Source organism: Equus caballus, chromosome 16, assembly GCF_041296265.1.
Source record: "Equus caballus isolate H_3958 breed thoroughbred chromosome 16, TB-T2T, whole genome shotgun sequence".
NCBI classification, from domain to species: Eukaryota; Metazoa; Chordata; class Mammalia; order Perissodactyla; family Equidae; genus Equus; species Equus caballus.
The window spans coordinates 48,004,619-48,021,299 of record NC_091699.1 but is presented as its reverse complement, the minus strand read 5'-3'; the positions used below and the strand labels follow the sequence as shown (position 1 = coordinate 48,021,299).

The window sequence follows — 16,681 nt, the reverse complement described above, 5'->3', positions numbered from 1 at the left end:
GCTGTGGTGTGGGACAGCTGGTGGGTTGCAGAAGCCAAAGGGTTAAAGCCCAGTAAGGAGGGAGGGGAGGACTCTGACTGCATGGAGGCGGTGACGTGGGGGGCCGGAGGCTGCAAAAATATTCTCCCAAACTTCAGCTTCTGCTTTTGAAAATAGATCCAGGAAAATTCTGGCTGTGGCCTGTGAGCTGAATGACATCACAGCAGCTCTAAATATATACGTGATAAAAGGCTGCCATCAGCTCGGGACGGAGCCCAACCATGGTTGTTTTTCTCCAGTTTTTATCTTCCTGGGATTCATATTCAGAAAGTGGGCAGGCCTTTCCTCCTACAGTAGAGGGATACAGGGCACCAGCCACCTGCCTTGTGGGAGAGAGTCCCTTAGGCCAGGGCATGGATGGGACTTGGGGGTGTACACATTCTCATGCTTCCTGGAAAGCTCCCTGGTGCCCTGTAAGTGGGCAGCCCCCAGACTTGGAAAAGCCCCTGCTGAAAGTGCCCTTTACCTGAGTGGGGTGATGACTCACTCTACAGAGGGCTCTTTTCCCACAGGAGAGGCCTTCCAAGAAAGCTCCTTAATGGGGTGGGAAGCCCCCTGAGACAGCTGAAATTGCGCTCCTTTTACCAGGACAAGTTTTGCAATATTTTGACTTAGAGATCTTCTGGCCTACTCATCTCATTGCACAGTTGGGAAAACCAGACCAAGGCCCCATGGAATGGTAGCCAAGCTGACCTTGGAACCCAGAGCCCTGCCTCCAGCCCCTCCCTGCCATGACCTAGGCTGTGCGGTTAGGGAGGCAAGGGACTCAGGGAAGCTGATGGGCTGAGGCCCTCTCGCCTATGGCAGGACCCCTCCAAGCCCCAGACTGGCCTTCTCTCCCTCTCCTCCCTCACCAAGGCTGAGTCTGGCCCAAAGGAGCTAGGAGGGTATCATTCCTTACAGCCCAGCCTAAAAGTGAGTTTATTTTTTCTGGGAGCTATTTTTCCTCCCCCAACTTCACACACATGCTGCCTTCCCAGAAGGTGCCAGACACCAGTCTGCTCTGCCCCACCCACCCCCAGCCTGGGCACCTACTCCCCACCTTGCTCAGGCTTCAGGCTCCCGCCTGGCCTCCAAGACCCTTGGGGCTGAGAGCCCTCCTGTGCCCTCTGCCCTGGTAGCTCCTGAGGTCCTGGGTCCAGAGAAGTATGACAAGTCGTGTGACATGTGGTCTCTGGGTGTCATCATGTACATTCTGTGAGTACCACCACCTCCACCTCCTGCACCCCCCATGAACCTCAGTTCCACTTCTGCTGCTCCCCCCCACCCCCAACCTTGGTGAGGGCCTTGAGTGGGTCACTCCTCATGCAGACTGCCCTTCCCTTTTGGTCATGGACACCCCTCCTTCAGGCTGCCTGAAGGCCTCCCCATGCCAAAGGCAAATGGCATTCCTAGGATGACCTGGGAGTCCAGAGGGCTGCTATTATTCCTGTGGTTTCTGGCTGTCTGTCTCCCTAGTCAGGGACTTGGGGAGGAGAATGGGTCCACTCTGACGCTGCCCCCACACCTGTGCCAAATGACCTCCGCCCCTCCCCAGCCTGTGCGGCTTCCCGCCCTTCTACTCCAACACGGGCCAGGCCATCTCCCCAGGGATGAAGAGGAGGATCCGCCTGGGCCAGTATGGCTTCCCCAATCCTGAGTGGTCGGAGGTCTCTGAGGATGGTGAGTGAACCTCTCTGCCCCAGCTTGGCCCATTAAACCCCATCAGCCTTCATTCTGGGAGATACAACTTTGGTGTCAAACTAATTTATGTTCAAATCCTGGATCCCCCATATCCCAGCTGTGTGACCCTAGGGTCAAAAAGACCCTAATCTTTTTGAACCTCAGTTTCTATATCTGCTAAATGGGCTCAAAACTTGCCTCCTCAAAACTTCCTCTAACTCCTGTTGCTCATTCTTATTTTCCCTTTGGGGACCACAAACATGTCTGCCCTGTGTCAGTTATCTATTGCTGGTTAACAGATTACCCCCAATGCTTAGTGGCTTAAAACAGGAAACAATGACCAGCCCATTGTTTCTGTGGGTTAGGAATTTGGGAGCATATGCAGAGCTTGTGGTCTACGTGGAGAGATGGGGTGATGACTGGCTCTGAGGAACTTTGCAACCTCACCACTCCTCTCTCTTCCCCAGCCAAGCAGCTGATCCGCCTCTTGCTGAAGACGGACCCCACAGAGAGGCTGACCATCACACAGTTCATGAACCATCCTTGGATCAATGTGAGCTCCTCCTCATCCTGTGGCTGGCAGGGTGGAGAGCTGGAACAGGGCTGCCAGGCAGGAGGTTGATGGCTCTGGAGGCCCTGGCATGGGCCACAGATGTGTAGTAGTGCCCCACCTACACCCTGACTTTGCCACTATTCCAGTCAAGCTCCTTTATCTCCCTGAGCCTTGGTTTCCCCATCTGAGACTGGGAGAAAGGGAGTGGGTGGAGGAGCTAGTGCTGTCCCAGGTGCCTGCAGGTTCTAATCCATGGGCTTGGGGCTGCTTTCAGCAATCAATGGTGGTGCCGCAGACCCCACTTCACACGGCCCGAGTGCTACAGGAAGACAAAGACCACTGGGATGAAGTTAAGGTGGGTGGACTCTGCCCCGGTCTCCTTGTATGTTCCAGGGTTTTGGAAAAAGTGACTCCAGGGTAATGGCTACCCAGAGCTTGGGTCTTCGGCCCTTCCCCCATACCTGGAGCACAAGGTGTCAGTGACTGCACCAGTGGTCCACCATGGCACTCAAAGCATTGGGCTGCACTACCCTATTCAGGGAGGTGCTCCTGATTCACTCCTTCAGTGAAGAGGGGCTTTGGGCCAGGGGCTCATTGAAGGGGTTTTGGTCCCAAGCTTTGGCCATAACGCCTCTTATAGTCTATGACATTTGGGAGGGTGGTCAGCCTGGTTTTAGGCTCAGCAGAGACCAGGTTTGAGCATATGGAGCAGCAGCTCAGAGCTCCAGGGCACCCACATACAATCTTCAGGCCCCAGTGCCCTGAGTGCCCAACAAGATGGCCTTCCCTGCAGGCCTTGTGGTTCTGAACAGGTGACATTGATCTAGGTCCTTGCCCTATCTACCCTTGGTGTGTCCTAGGAAGTCTCCATACTTTCTGTGCCTTAGTGGATAAACTCAGTGTCCACAACAAAGGACTATAGTGAGGATTATGTGACTCAAAGAGATGAGCCCAGCACTGGGCACACAGTGGGCACTTGGGCAGCAAAGGTTGTCACTGCCATCACAGTCATTACTAAGTGGTGCCCAGGCAGGAGGGTGATGGCTCTTGACGTCAGTGCATCCTGACCTGCCCTATACCTGTCGCCAGGAGGAGATGACCAGTGCTCTGGCAACCATGCGGGTGGACTATGACCAGGTGAAGATCAAGGACCTGAAGACCTCTAACAACCGGCTCCTCAACAAGCGGAGGAAGAAGCAGGGAGGCAGCTCCTCGGCCTCACAGGGCTGCAACAACCAGTAGCTCATGGGGCCTTGGAGGAGCTGGCCTCTCAGCCTGGGGAACAGACTGGAGTGTGCTGAAGCCCTGACCCCCCAGCACCCAGGGTCATTTTTTTAACAAAAGGATTATTTTGTTGTGTTTTAATGTGTCACTTGGAACTTCAGGATGGGGGACCATGACCCCAAACCTCCTTGGGAACCCCAGAGAGGGGCCAGAGCCTGGGGGCCAGGGAGCCACCTGCTGTAGCTGTAGCCCCTTTGGCCAGAGTGGCCCGAGTGAGCCAGGGCTCAGTCCCGCCCTGGGGCATGGCCTTAGACTTCTGGGCCAGTGGGAGTTGTGGCTTCCCTCCTTCCATGGAGACACTCCCATGTAGGGTAGGCAGATGGGCCTGGCCCTGGGAAAGGCATCCGGCCATTGGTTGCCATGGTGACCAGGGATAGAGTTGCTGTCTGTGAATGCTGAGTGAGTGAGCAAGGGAGAGAGAAGAGGCAATTGAGGTTCTGCCTCTGTCTTCTCGGGGAGGCTGATCTCCCTCACACTGCTTGCCCCTCTCAGGCTCCCCACTCTTTGGTGTCCCTGAGGCAATAGGGTTAGTCTGCCTGCCTCCTGGGTGGTTCAGCCCTGTCTTGCTGCAATCCCATCCCACAGGGCCCTTGGAGCTCTCCCTCCATGGAGTCCCTGGGCCCAGCCATCCTGTTACTACCTACCCCCTACCCAAAGAGTGGCCTCTCATCTCAACTGAGGGTGGGAGGTATTTTTAACCTTTTTCTACTGTGGAAAATGTTACTGTGACAAAAGCCATCACAGGATCCCAGACAGGACTCCATAATGGTTCATCTTCCACCCTGTCCTGATGGATGACAGGGGCTGTCTCTTGGTGTATTTTTATGAGAGTGGATGGCTGGGGGTAGGGCCAAGAGGCTCCCCATTAATCAGGGGTCTCTTTCTATATTCCGGGTGAGACCTGAGGCTGCTGACTGATGCTTAGAAGGTCTGGCCCTGGCTTCAGCCTGAGTCAGAGCAGAGAGGGTCCCTTCCTTGCTGGTTCAGGCTTACCTAGCCCCCCACTGCCCAGGGTAGCCTTCGAGTGCTAAGTGCCTGATATGGGCCTGATAAGTGCCTGACACTCAGGTTTCTGGTTCCTGACCCCTCTCACACTGGCTGGGAAACCCCAGACCACATCAGATAGGACAACACTGCTGAATTTTACATCCAGATATTAATAAACACCATTTTGGCATTTTCTTCTGCCTCCTGGGTTTCTCTTTGTTTACGTGAGTGGACAAAAGTGGCCCAAGAGCAGGTGCTCATGCCTACTAGTGATTTCACCCCTCCTGGAGAGGGTGCCTCAGTCCTAGTAAGCATGCCAGGCTGAGTCCAGGGCCACTGTGGCCTCGCCAGGCATGGAAAGGTCAGAAGAGCTGAGGGATGGCAGCTGCCCGATGCCACCAGCTCTGCGCCGCTCTGGTGCACTGTGTGTGTGACACCCACCCCCCCGCCCCGTGTGTGCTAGCGTCTGCCCACAGTGGCCACTCTCAGCTGCGTGCCAGCCTGCTGAAGGGCGGGCAGAGTGCCTGCTGCAGCGCTGAGCTATTTTCAGAAGCTGCCAGATTTCATTTGGCAGCGAGAATGTCGGGGAGGGGAGGAGGCGGGACGCTGGAGACTGTCTTTTGACTACTCCAGCAACAGAGCACTCTCAGCCCTGGGGAGCCCTTGTGGGCAGCCTTGAGGGGGGCCCTGACTGTGGCATGTTCCCCCAGCTCCTATCTCGAAAACTCCCAGTTTTCCAAGAGCTCATCTGGCACCCACAGCACTCCCTTCTCCACCCACTTCCCCTCAGGGTGTGGGGGAGGGTGTGGTGATGTTAGAAGGCAGGAATAGGCACACACTCCTGAGATGTGCTGCTTCCTAGCCTGGCGACCTTGGATAAGTCCCCCAACTTTCCCAACTCAATTTCCTTAACTCTATAGTGGGGATGATAGTGCCCACCCGGTAGAATCATCAGGGGGATCTGGGCAGATGATGTGTGTGAGGTACTTAGCGGGGTGCCTGGTGCATAATTGGCATCCAGCACCCATTTGCAACCCCAGCATCCTTAGCCATCAGGAAGGAGAGAAATACCTAAAGTTGCTCAAGGGAGAAGCAATCCAGCCTCAAATCTACCTCTGGGACTTTCCACCTGGAAAATTAGGTCTTCTCTACCCATGGGGTCTCACTCCCAAGGGCCTGCTCTCCAGAGCAGCATCATATGGGTTTCCTGGGCCTCAGTTCCAGCCCTGGGCTTTAAAGAGAGGGGCAACTCTTCTGAAGGGCCCTTGGGCTCCCCAGATGAATTCTAGGGGCCTTACAAAGCCTGTGGTTCAAACCAGCCCTTGTCGTGTACTCCATCCAGTGAAATGCTGGCCAGATGCAAAGGCAGATAGATTCTCTCTAGTCACAAAGCTGCAAGGGAGCAGACAAACTCCTTCACTTGGCTACTGAGCACCACTTTGCCTGAGACTGGTGTTGGGTGCCAGGCAGGCCACTCATGGGAGAGAAGGACAAAATATCACACAAGTAAGTATTGAATCATGGGCTTGATATGGTCTGTGAAGGAAGGAATTGGCTTGAGAAGGAGCTGTCATGGGACAGTTTAAACCAAAGAGGGAATTTATGCACCCCAGTGGCTAGGGAGGGTGCCTGATAGGTTACAGGATTGAAGGCAGAACTGCAGATACCAGGGCCTTAGGGACAGAGGGACTCTGTGCACCCTTCAGCTCTGCCTGTCTGTGCTTCTCCCTGGGGCTGGCCTGGATCTTCTGCCTGCACAGCCTTCTCCACGTGCAAGACCACGGCTGCAGCAGCCTCAGAGGGAGGCACTTGCTCAGATGTCTGCATGCCAGTCCCAGGGAAAGAGTCTTATCGGCCATATTTGGCCCATTGCTGTTGTGGGGGAGGGGCATGCCCCTTCCTGTGACTGGAAACAGAGATAGTTAGCAGAGGAGAGGATGGAAGGATTGCCCCCATGTCTCCCACATCTGCTTGGTGGCCACTTCTAGGAGCCCATGAGGAGTCTGGCCCAGCGACAAGCCCAACCCAGGGCCTGACCCCTTGATCTCTGGCATCAGGTGCAGCTCCCACAAGCCAAGGCCTCAGTGTGGCTGCTGTGAAATGGGAGCAAATTCCTGACAATCAGTTGGTATCAGGTGAACTAAGAAACCAAATGGCCACACGTTCACATCCACCTGTTCAGACACAGGTATTTCATGGGCTCCATGGAGCTTCCCTGGGAACTTTCAATAAAGAATCCATAAGAGGCAAATACACGTGTGTGCGCATGTGTGTGTGACATTTCTTTCCAGTGATACTCCCCCTGACCCAGCTGACAGCAGAGTTCTCTGTCTTGCAAACCTGGTGCTGGCTGGCTTCCAGCAGCCTGGCTTATTGCTATTCCACACCAGCTCCTCTCCGCCCTCAATTCAGCCCCTCCACTGCAGCATCAGAATTGAGTCTCAAAATGCAGCTTGCTGCAACCTCTGCAGGGGTCTCAATGCTTCCAGGCCTGCTTGAAACTCTCTCTCACTGGCGAGCATGGGGATGAAGCACAGGACCTGGGTAGCTGTGCCTGGAACTGGCTGCCTTGGGCTATGCCTTTGCATCACAGCTCATAGCTGCCACCAAACCCAGGGTAAAATTCTTCCCTTTGTCCTACTGGGCAGCCAGCATGTTCACCCCTTGGAATGGAGGCCAGCAGGCAGGGAAGGTTTTGGGAAGCCTACCTCCCACCCTGTGTGTGGGGTGGGGTGGGGTTATTTAGAGCTGGGAGACTTGAGCTTTGGTTTACATGAGGCCTTGGGCAAGGCTGTTCCACAGATTTTTGAGGCTCCCCATCAGTAAAATGAGACATCGATTAATCAAGGCCAGATCCTTCTGGCATCCTTGGCAGACATGCTGCCACCCGTTGATGAATTATGAGAATGCTGTATGGTCTCACACTTTGCTGGGCCTCAGTTTTGTTTCGTTTTTCTTTTGTTTTTAAATTTTATTTTTGGGAGGGGCCTCAGTTTTCTTATCTCTTAAAATGGGAATAAACCTTACAAGAGTGGTGATAAACAAATGGCAAGCAATAGGATGTGTTGGAGTATATGAGGAAACCATTTGGTGTAAAACTAATTTGGCCTAAGTTGAGCATGCATTGTATATCTGCTTTAAGCATTTGCTATGTCCCAAAGATAAGAACAAATGCCCTTAAGCTAAAGGTGCAACTTTCCCCACATTGGCATTTCCTTGAGGATAAGCATCTCCCCCTAGTCTAGAAATTGATTGCTGCACTCACCTGTGACCACTCAGCTCAAGACAACAGACCCGCTACCTGCAGTGTTCATCAAGATAGCAGAACTACTACCTGCTGTGTCCATCAATCACTGTGCTGACAGGGCAATCTTGTGACTATTGTAAAAGTGACTTTTCAATCATTTGTGATACATGCTCTTTGACTGTAACCACTCTGGACACCCTCACTTTGGAGTGCTCCATTCCTTTGTGGAAGGACTCTCTCGGGCTATATGGTCCTCAAATCTGGCTCATAATAAACTCATCCCAATTTTGATTTATAGATTGGTAATGGATTATTTGTGTTGACAGTAGGCAGGGCTGCAGTGGAGAAGGGGAACAGGGTGGCCAAGCCCAAAGGCCCTGGTCACTAGTACAGCCCAAGTGTCTGCTAGTTGACACACCAAGAAGCCAGCACTCTGCCAGTTCTGCTTTCACTCCGTTTCTCCTGACCAGGAGGAGGCAGACGGTGACTCAAGGAACCAGTTTCCTGGAGCTCAGAGCAGCTGATCAGAGCAGGTTAATTAGGGTGTAGGGCCACCTGCTGGTCACCCGGGTGAGCATTCAGTAGATGCCTACTGTGTGCCGGAGCCTGAGGAAGCTGTGGTACTGTCTGGGTAGGGGGGAAGACCACAATCTCATAATGAACAGCTACCATTTACTAAGTACCTACTGTGTGCTCGGGCTTTGCTGGGGCTTTACATGGGTCATCCCACTTAGTCCTCACATTGCCATCTTATGCCTGGAGAAACCGAAGCTCAAGCTACTGCTCTTTTTGCTAGAGGAGAGTAGAGGAAGGAATGCTTCTTTTGGCTGGGGACAATCATAGAAGGCTTCCCAGAGGTGGTGACATGCAAATCTGAATGGCAAGCCAGATTTGGATAGACAAAGATTTGAGAAAAGGGATTCCAGCTGGCAGGTATAAGGTGAGGCAAGGAGAGGAGGCAGGAATGGGATGTACCTGTGTGAAGAACAGAAAACAAGTCTGTTTACTGGGTGAGAGGCAGCCATGGCAAGAAGTTCTCTCATTTCGTCATCCCATCTCCTGCAGGAAGTCAGGGTGGGAATCTCAGGGGTGAGACAGTGGGCATCCGGTGGCAGCTTCTCCTTCTTAGTTCTCCAGGGCAATCTCATGTGTGGCGAATGCATTCTCCCCTCCCCGCATACACATGTGCCTCCCCTAAAGATATACCCAGCTTTTAATGCTGATTTGTCAAACAATCTGTCTACCTCCTCTTGCTGCTGTGGCATTTTCAGGTGGTTCCAGAGTTGGTTGTCGGGGGCCAGATCTTTTCATATTGGACTCCCTAGACCCTCAGAATGTCATTGAGGAGTCCCAGGGTCCTCCACCCCTGCTTCTAATAGTGCCATTTTGTATATTGGAGTTTCTCCTGAGATTTAATTTGAACAAGAGTTTATGTGCTTTAAAAAAAAGTTTGTGGACCACTGAACTAGACACTTCGAGAAATTTATCTCAAATCCTGCAGGTAGGCATTATGATCCCATTTTACAGATGGGAAACCAAGGCTTAGACTGGCTAAGTAGCTTGCTGAGGTCCACGACTGGGCTCTGACATGGCAAACTGGCTACAAGATTATCCTTTCTCCCTTTGTCCCTGCCCCCAGAGAGTCCAGACTCCTTGAGGACAGGCGGACAACAGCCTCCTGCGCTGTCTGCACTGCAACTGAGTGCTAATGAGAGGAACAGAGATGGCTGGGTGATCATGGTTCTCTTAGGCAGGCTTGCTTTCCTTTTTCTGGTGGGGAGTTCAGAGAAAATTGGGGCAAAGAGGAGGTTATGGGGATCAAGAGGCATTGGGGAGCCTGTCTTATCCCCCAAAACCTGCCCCTGCTGCAGGAGCAGTGTGGATAAAGCAGATTACATGCCCATCCCAGCCTTCATCTGTGTTCACAGGAAGTCAGGGAGACCAGCAAGCCAATCCACCTTGAGACCTGGCAGAGATTCTCTGTGCAGGGGTGAGGCAGGCCCTTCAGCTACTCCCTGGAACAGCCCCCTAGTGTGGAAACCCTCCCCAGCGCAGCCTCACTTCCAGGTGATGGGACCTTGCCTCATGGGCCATTTCTCCCCACCTGGGCTGCTGGAGCTGATGGAGATCTCAGGGTCCACTGAGGAATGGCCAGGTGAGTGAGGGCCCAGCCTACTCAGCTCTGGGCCTGGCCTGCTCCAGTCACACACTGGAGCCCATGTTTTAAGCACCTAGAATGAGCCAGGAACATCTCACACAAGACCTCGTTTACACTTCTGCTCTTCCATTAGTCCTCCTAGGCAGGGGATATGCCCACCTTGCAGACAAAGTCACTGAGGCTTGAGAGGCACTGGGATAAAGTGCCCAGGTTCCTACATGTGGGGTGTGGCAGAGCCAGGGTCTGAACTCAGAAGCATGGGGCTCTATACTCCCCTCCCTGACAGGAAGGCAGTCTCTGCCCAGAGAATCCCAACCCAGGTCTGACCCCTTCCCTGATCTGGCCTGGCTAGAGGTGTCACAAATTTGCCCCTCATTTCCCCTGATCTTCTGTGCTCTTGGCTGCCAGAGGAAGGGCTCTTGGGGGTGACCTCCCATGCCTTCCTGCCCCTGAACCTGAGCAGGGAGTGCAGGGCACCTCTCAGCATGTTTTAAGGTCAGAGCACTTCCCTGCAGATGAGAGAGAAATTGGGCCAGCTCACATAGCTTGTGGTCCCCTCCCAGCTCTGCCCTGTGACCTTGGAAAACTCCCTTAACTTCTCTGAGCCCATCTCTTCATTAGAATGTGTGGACAGGGACACCTACCCTGGACTATGACACTGTGAAATGTAAGGCACGATGCCCTGCAGAGCTTAGAGGTCCTGAAAAATGTCACTGTGGGGTGTGGTGGTATATTGGGAAGTATTGAGTTGTAGGCTAAAAGTCTTCAGAAAGGAGGCTGTCTTCCTGGGAAAAGCTCAGTCAGTTCCTGTCTGATCAAGCTGCCCACCTGCCCTTGGGGCCTCTTTCTCTGAAGGTCCCTGCCAGGCCAGGGCATAGTGGGCTGTGCAGTGAGGCTGGCCAGGGTTTCTAGGGGTGATAGGTGAGACAGAGGAGGCTCTGCCCAATAGCAGCCAGACAGGTCCAGAGAATCCCTCCTCACAGGGTCATGAAGGGATCCAGGGATTGTGGGGCACAGGGCTAGTCACCCACTAACCAGATGAGAGGATGGGCTGTCCCAGAGTGTCTGCTCTGAGCAGGCTTCCCTGGGCTATGGGCTGGGGCAAGCTAGGCAGATGAACTCCTTCTCCAGTGACAGAGCCCATAGCCAAAGTGGGGTATCAGACAAGGACACGAGGGTCAGTGTAGGTCTCTGAGAAGGGGACATTCAGTTGAGGATGAATGACAAGAAGTTGGCTGTAAGAAGAGCAGGAAGAAGGGCATTCCAGGCAGAGAGAATAGCAAGAGCAAAGGCCCTGGGCCTGAAAAGACCTTTGAGTACCTGAGGAGCACAATATGCCTGGAGAGTGCTGGTCTGGTTCAGCCTCCCTTGGACAGAAGTGAGTGTGTGGGCAGCCTTATGGGGCCCCAGGAAATTTGGATTTTTGGAGTGTCTTTCTCTATGCCCTGCCATTGACCACCCTGAACAGGGTCTGGCCTATGGCTCAGGACGGCTTGGCCAGATGTAAATCAGCCCTCACCTGGCCCTCAATTCTACAGATGGAACGTCAGTTCCTGAGGTGGCTTTAATATCTAATCGTTGGCAATAAACTGAACCCACTAAACTGTGGATGCAAAGCTCGTTGGGGCTGTTAACACCGGCAAAGCCAGTGGCTGTGTCTGTTTCCACACTGAGAAGATGCAATAAGATATAACTCACCTCGAGATAGATTCTGATCTAGATAGAGATAGGGCCCTGCCCTCTGGGCCTGGGAGAGAGGGGTGTCAATTCCTCTTAGTGAGCTCCTGTAACTGGGTTCATCTTATTGGAGTTATGTAAATGTTTGGGTGGAAGATCTTGGGGTGAGGGCTGTGTAGAGATTCTCAGCAATAGTTATGCACCATAATCTCAGCCGGTAGGAGACAAGACCCTTCTTTTCCTAGTCCATGTGTCAATACAAGTCGGGAACCGGGGCTGGGAGCACTGACAAGGGAGGAGGGGACCCCAAGGTGTTCTTCCCAGGACAGGCACCCCTCCTCCTACGCCTGCCCTTCAGAGCCTGCCCTTGGAAGGTTTTCTTCCTTCTGTTGCTTTGGAGGTCAGGTGGGTTTCCTCAGAGGGCTAATTCCATGGAATAAATCCTGCCCACCTGAAACTGGGAGGGCTGCCTGGAGGAGGCAAAGATGTATTGGGTGGGAGGAGGTTTAGGGGAGGGGCAGGCAGCCAGGTTCTGCCCTCTAGAAGCGAGGCGGCCAGAAGTTAGCTGACTCATCCAAGGTCACACAGAAGGTTAGTAGTGGAGCTGTGAACAAAAGAAGGCTCCCTGGAGATGGCCCTAAGTTTGGGGGCAGGGAAGAAGCCATCATGACTGGAGGGACTTAGAAGAGCACGTGGGTTCCAGCTTCAGGGATTCTCATGTTTCCTCTTCAGAGACCAATTACATGGAGGGAAAAGCGGTGCTTTTCGGGCCTCTGCACTTTCTCTCCTCTGTGTGTGTCCTCCTGCATTGGCCAAATCCAGCCCTCCAAGGACAGGAGTGGATCCAGGAACAGCTAAAATCAACACAGGTGGGATGGGCAGGCGGTTCTAGTCAGAATATGAGAAGATCAGAGCCAGAAAGTGCCTTATCACATTTAATTTCCATTTTATAAAAGAGAAAATTGAGGCTCACAAGCCAGCCCCTCAGCCTAGACTGTCTGCTCCCATGCGTGCAGCCTGCTTGTCCACTAGTGTGCTCACCTTCTTTTCCCTAGCTTCAGAGTTCCCTCTCAGGTCCTCCTGGCTCTCACCTTCTTCTGCAGAGCTGTTTTCCCTTTCTGCTTGTTTCTAAATAGGACTTTATCAGTGACTGTGCTTAGGGCCTCTATGCCTCTTAATTAGGCTTCCTTGGGTTTCCTTTCCAGAGGCTTTTGGGTGAAGGGAGTATCAGTGCTTGGCCCCGGGATCAGGTATAAGGAGCTCTGCCATGGCACAGAGAGAAGGACAGGTGTGCAGGGAGGCGGTGCTGGGGGTGCTGGGCTGCCAGTGTCTAGAGAGCCTGAAGGCCTAGGGGATATGACTGACCATCAGCGCTGGCTCACATCCATCCTTGGTTAGAGTCTTCTCCTTGACAAGACCTCCCTGGGGCATTCTTAAACAAGCTCCAGGTCTTTGTCAGGGAAGCCAAGCAGTTCTCATGCTGGCAAGCCCTTTGGGTTGCCCCTGCCCTGGGATTTCCTATCCAGTGGAAAGAGGAAGGAAAACTCACGTTATGGATGCTAGAACCCTCAGTCCATGTGACCCTGGCAGCAATCCTAAGAGGCAGGTGCCCTTCTCACCCATTTCCCAGCTGAGACTCCCTCTGATGAACCAGGTCTGCTAAGGCTTCATAGCCCATGCTAGTCCCTTGACCCTAGGGTGCCCCTGGTGCTGCCAGAAGTTCCCTGGGGCCTTCATCTTCAGAACCTGTCTCAGTCTGGATGGCACTTACCTTTACTACGGGCTCCTTGAGTAATGCGGCTACAGCTTAGTTTGGGGACCTTGACCCCAGCTGGGCACTCCTAACAGTCTCTCACTGGCCAGTGGGTGCCAGGACCAATGGCTGCTGACACTTTCCCCACTGCTCAAGAAGCCCTTGAGATTCTCTCTGAATCTAGACAAGAGCTCAAAAATGTAGGCCATACCCTAGAGGTGTTGGGGGTGGAGAGGAAAGTTTCCTCTACTGCCTTCTCTTCCAAAGTCTCTTCCACAGCTTCCAGACTTATCCTCACGAATGTCACGGTCCTAGGTCTGGCACTGTCTATTATAGGTTCTGCAGAAGGTTGAAGTTTAGCCCCTCAAAGACTCTGGCCACTGCTCTTTCCTGATAAAGAGAAGGGGTTTTTGTGTCAGGAAACACTTGGAGCTCTGTGGCTGGCTGCTGTGTGTGATCTTGAAACAAGTCTCTTCTCCTCTTTGGAATCTCAGTTTCCTTGCCTGTAAAATGGCCGCAGTGATCCTTACAGGGTTCTTGGGAGGGCTCAGCGTGAGAACATATGAGAAAACACCATAATCAGAGTCTGCTGCTCAAAGAGTTGAGTTACTCCAACTCAACTGGTGGGAGTGGGGGTGGGGCTGGACCATTTCTAGTGTGAGGAAGGAAAAAGGGTCTAGAGGGGAGGTAGCATCTGTTCTGACAGAAAGGGCTAGGTCAGCTAGGAATCCAGAGGCTCCTCTGCCTTGCCAAGGCCTCTGCAGTACAGACATTGAGGGTGGTCTGCAATTTACCCAGAAGAGTTTCTAACAGTCAAAAGCTTGGGGTCCAGGGAGCCAGGAGAAAACAATGTTGGGAAGCCAGCAGCCAGCTTAGAGGAAACAGAGGGTAGGTGGAGGGAGAAGGAGATGCGTTCCTCTTCTCCAAAGGCCACACGTGTGCTCCTGAACTTGAGTCATCCCTCAGGCCTTGAGTGTTTGGGAGTCAGTCTCCCACCCTCTGCCCCCAGGACCAGTTGACAGGGATGAGGAGCCTTCATATTTGGTGAGGGCCAAGGACCACCTCCCAAACACAAGACAAACCTTGAAGGTACTATCTGGTTCTAGGCTTAAGGAGGGAAGACTTCAGCCCCCTGTTCCAGCCTTATCCCCTGGCAGTCTTGGTCCATCTCCCTGAGCACAGATCTACACGCCCTCCTGCTCTGAAGGGCCAGATTTCTGAGCCCAGCAGCCAGAACCTGCCTTGGACCTGATGAATGAATCAGATCAAATACATGCAGTATGCTCCTAGGCCTGACTTATCCAACCCCTCCAGACCACGCCAGAGGTAGAGCTATGGAAACATCCACACCTTCATTCCCACAAGGAATAGCATTGGGTCTGTGATAGGTTCTAAGAACAGACTATAGGTTTGTCAATCGGCCACTGTTATGGTCAAACAAGCAGCTTCCAAAGTTTGTTTTTGAGGTATAATTTATAAAAAGTGAAATCTTAAGTGTAAAGTTAGATAATTTTAAACTAACGAATATACTCCGGTAATGAGGATTCCAGTCAGGGATATAGAACATTTCCATCACCTCAGAAAGTTCCCAGTAATCCCCCACTGTGGATCGTGATCTGATTTCTATCACAAGAGATAGTTTTTGCCTATTCTAAGAAGTTCATATAAATGGAATGATACAGGATGGAAGTATGTAGGTTTTTGTGTCTGGCTTCTTTTGCTTCTTTTTGAGATTCATCTATGTTGTTGTGTTAGTAGTTCTTTCCTTTCTATTGTTCTTTTTTATTTTTTATTCCATTTTATGAATATACCACAATTTGGTGCTTATTGGGTTGTTCCAGTTTTTGGCTATTATGAGAAAAGCTGCTATGAACATTTATATATAAATCTTTGGACTTGTGGATATATGCTTTCACTTATTTTGGGTAAATTCTTGGGAATGAAAAGGCTAGTAAATACCTAGAAGTGAAATTTCTGGACATACATTAAGTGTATGTTTAACTTTTTAAGAAGCTTCCAAGTTTCAAAAGTGGTTGTATCATTTTACATTCCCACCAGCAATTTATGAGACTTCCTGTTGCTCCACATCCTCTTCAACATTTGGTGTTATCAGTCTTTTATTTTTCTGAGGAAGATTGGCACTCAGTTAACATCTGATGCCTATGTTCCCCTTTTTCTTTTTGCTCAAGGAAGATTAGCCCTGAGCTAATCTGTGCCATGTGTGCCAATCTTCCTCCACCTTATACGTGGGTCGCCACCACAGCATAGCTGACAAGTGGTATAGGTTTGCACCTGGGATCCAAAGCTGTGAACCCAGGCTGCTGAAGTGGAGTGTGCCAAACTTAACCACTGTGCCATGGGGCTGGCCCCTGGTGGTGTCAGTCTTTTTAGTCTTCGCTATTCTGATGGATTTGTAATGGTATTTCATTGTAGTTTTTTTTTTTTTTAAAGATTGGCACCTGAGCTAACAACTGTTGCCAATCTTCCCCCCCCCCCGCCCCCCCGCCCCCCCCCGCCCAGCTTTATCTTCCTAAACCCCCCGTACATAGTTGTATATCTTAGTTGCAGGTCCTTCCATTTGTGGGATGTGGGACACCGCCTCAACGTGGCCTGACGAGCAGTGCCATGTCCGCGCCCAGGATCCGAACCCTGGGCTGCCGCAGCGGAGCGCGTGAACTCAACCACTCGGCCACCGAGCCAGCCCCTCATTGTAGTTTTAGTTTGCATTTCTCTAGTGATTAATGATGTTGGGGAATTTTCATGTGATTATTGGGGCCATTTGTATATCTGTTCAAGTCTTTAACATATTTTCAAACATTGTGTTGTTTGCCTTTTTTTTTTGTTTTTTTTTTTTAAAGATTTTATTTATTTATTTATTTTCCCCAAAGCCCCCCAGTACATAGTTGTATATTCTTCGTTGTGGGTCCTTCTAGTCGTGGCATGTGGGACGCCGCCCCAGCGTGGCCAGATGAGCAGTGCCATGTCCGCGCCCAGGACCCGAACCAACGAAACACTGGGCTGCCTGCAGCAGAGCGCGCAAACCCAACCACTCGGCCACGGGGCCAGCCCCCGTGTTGTTTGCCTTTTTATTATTAAGTTGTAGAAGTTCTTTATATATTCTGGATTCACATCCATTGTCATACATATGTTGGGAATGTTTTCTCCTACTCCATGGCTTACCTACTCATTTTCTTTCTCCCTTCCTTCCTTCCTTCCTTCCTTCCTTCCTTCCTTCCTTCCTTTCTTTCTTTTTTTTGTTTTTTGAGGAAGATTAGCCCTGAGATAATATCTGCCAATCCTCCTCTTTTTGCTGAGGAAGAC

General features: G+C 51.8%; 1 protein-coding gene across 4 annotated transcripts in view; it reads left to right on the top strand.

Moving 5' to 3' along the window:
- MAPKAPK3 (MAPK activated protein kinase 3) overlaps positions 1-4,719 on the top strand; it is a 29,628-nt gene extending 24,909 nt beyond the window's left edge. For 2 of the 4 annotated variants that reach the window (XM_005600613.4, XM_070238817.1), the window contains exons 7-11: positions 1,161-1,236; positions 1,577-1,701; positions 2,169-2,254; positions 2,529-2,609; positions 3,344-4,719. In XM_005600613.4, the coding sequence (XP_005600670.1) occupies positions 1,161-1,236; positions 1,577-1,701; positions 2,169-2,254; positions 2,529-2,609; positions 3,344-3,496 (521 nt within the window). In that variant the 3' untranslated portion in view covers positions 3,497-4,719. The remainder of the gene's footprint in view (positions 1-1,160; positions 1,237-1,576; positions 1,702-2,168; positions 2,255-2,528; positions 2,610-3,343) is intronic. The other 2 variants (XM_070238818.1, XM_070238819.1) reach the window with 1 other exon arrangement.
- The last annotated feature ends 11,962 nt before the right edge of the window (positions 4,720-16,681 follow it).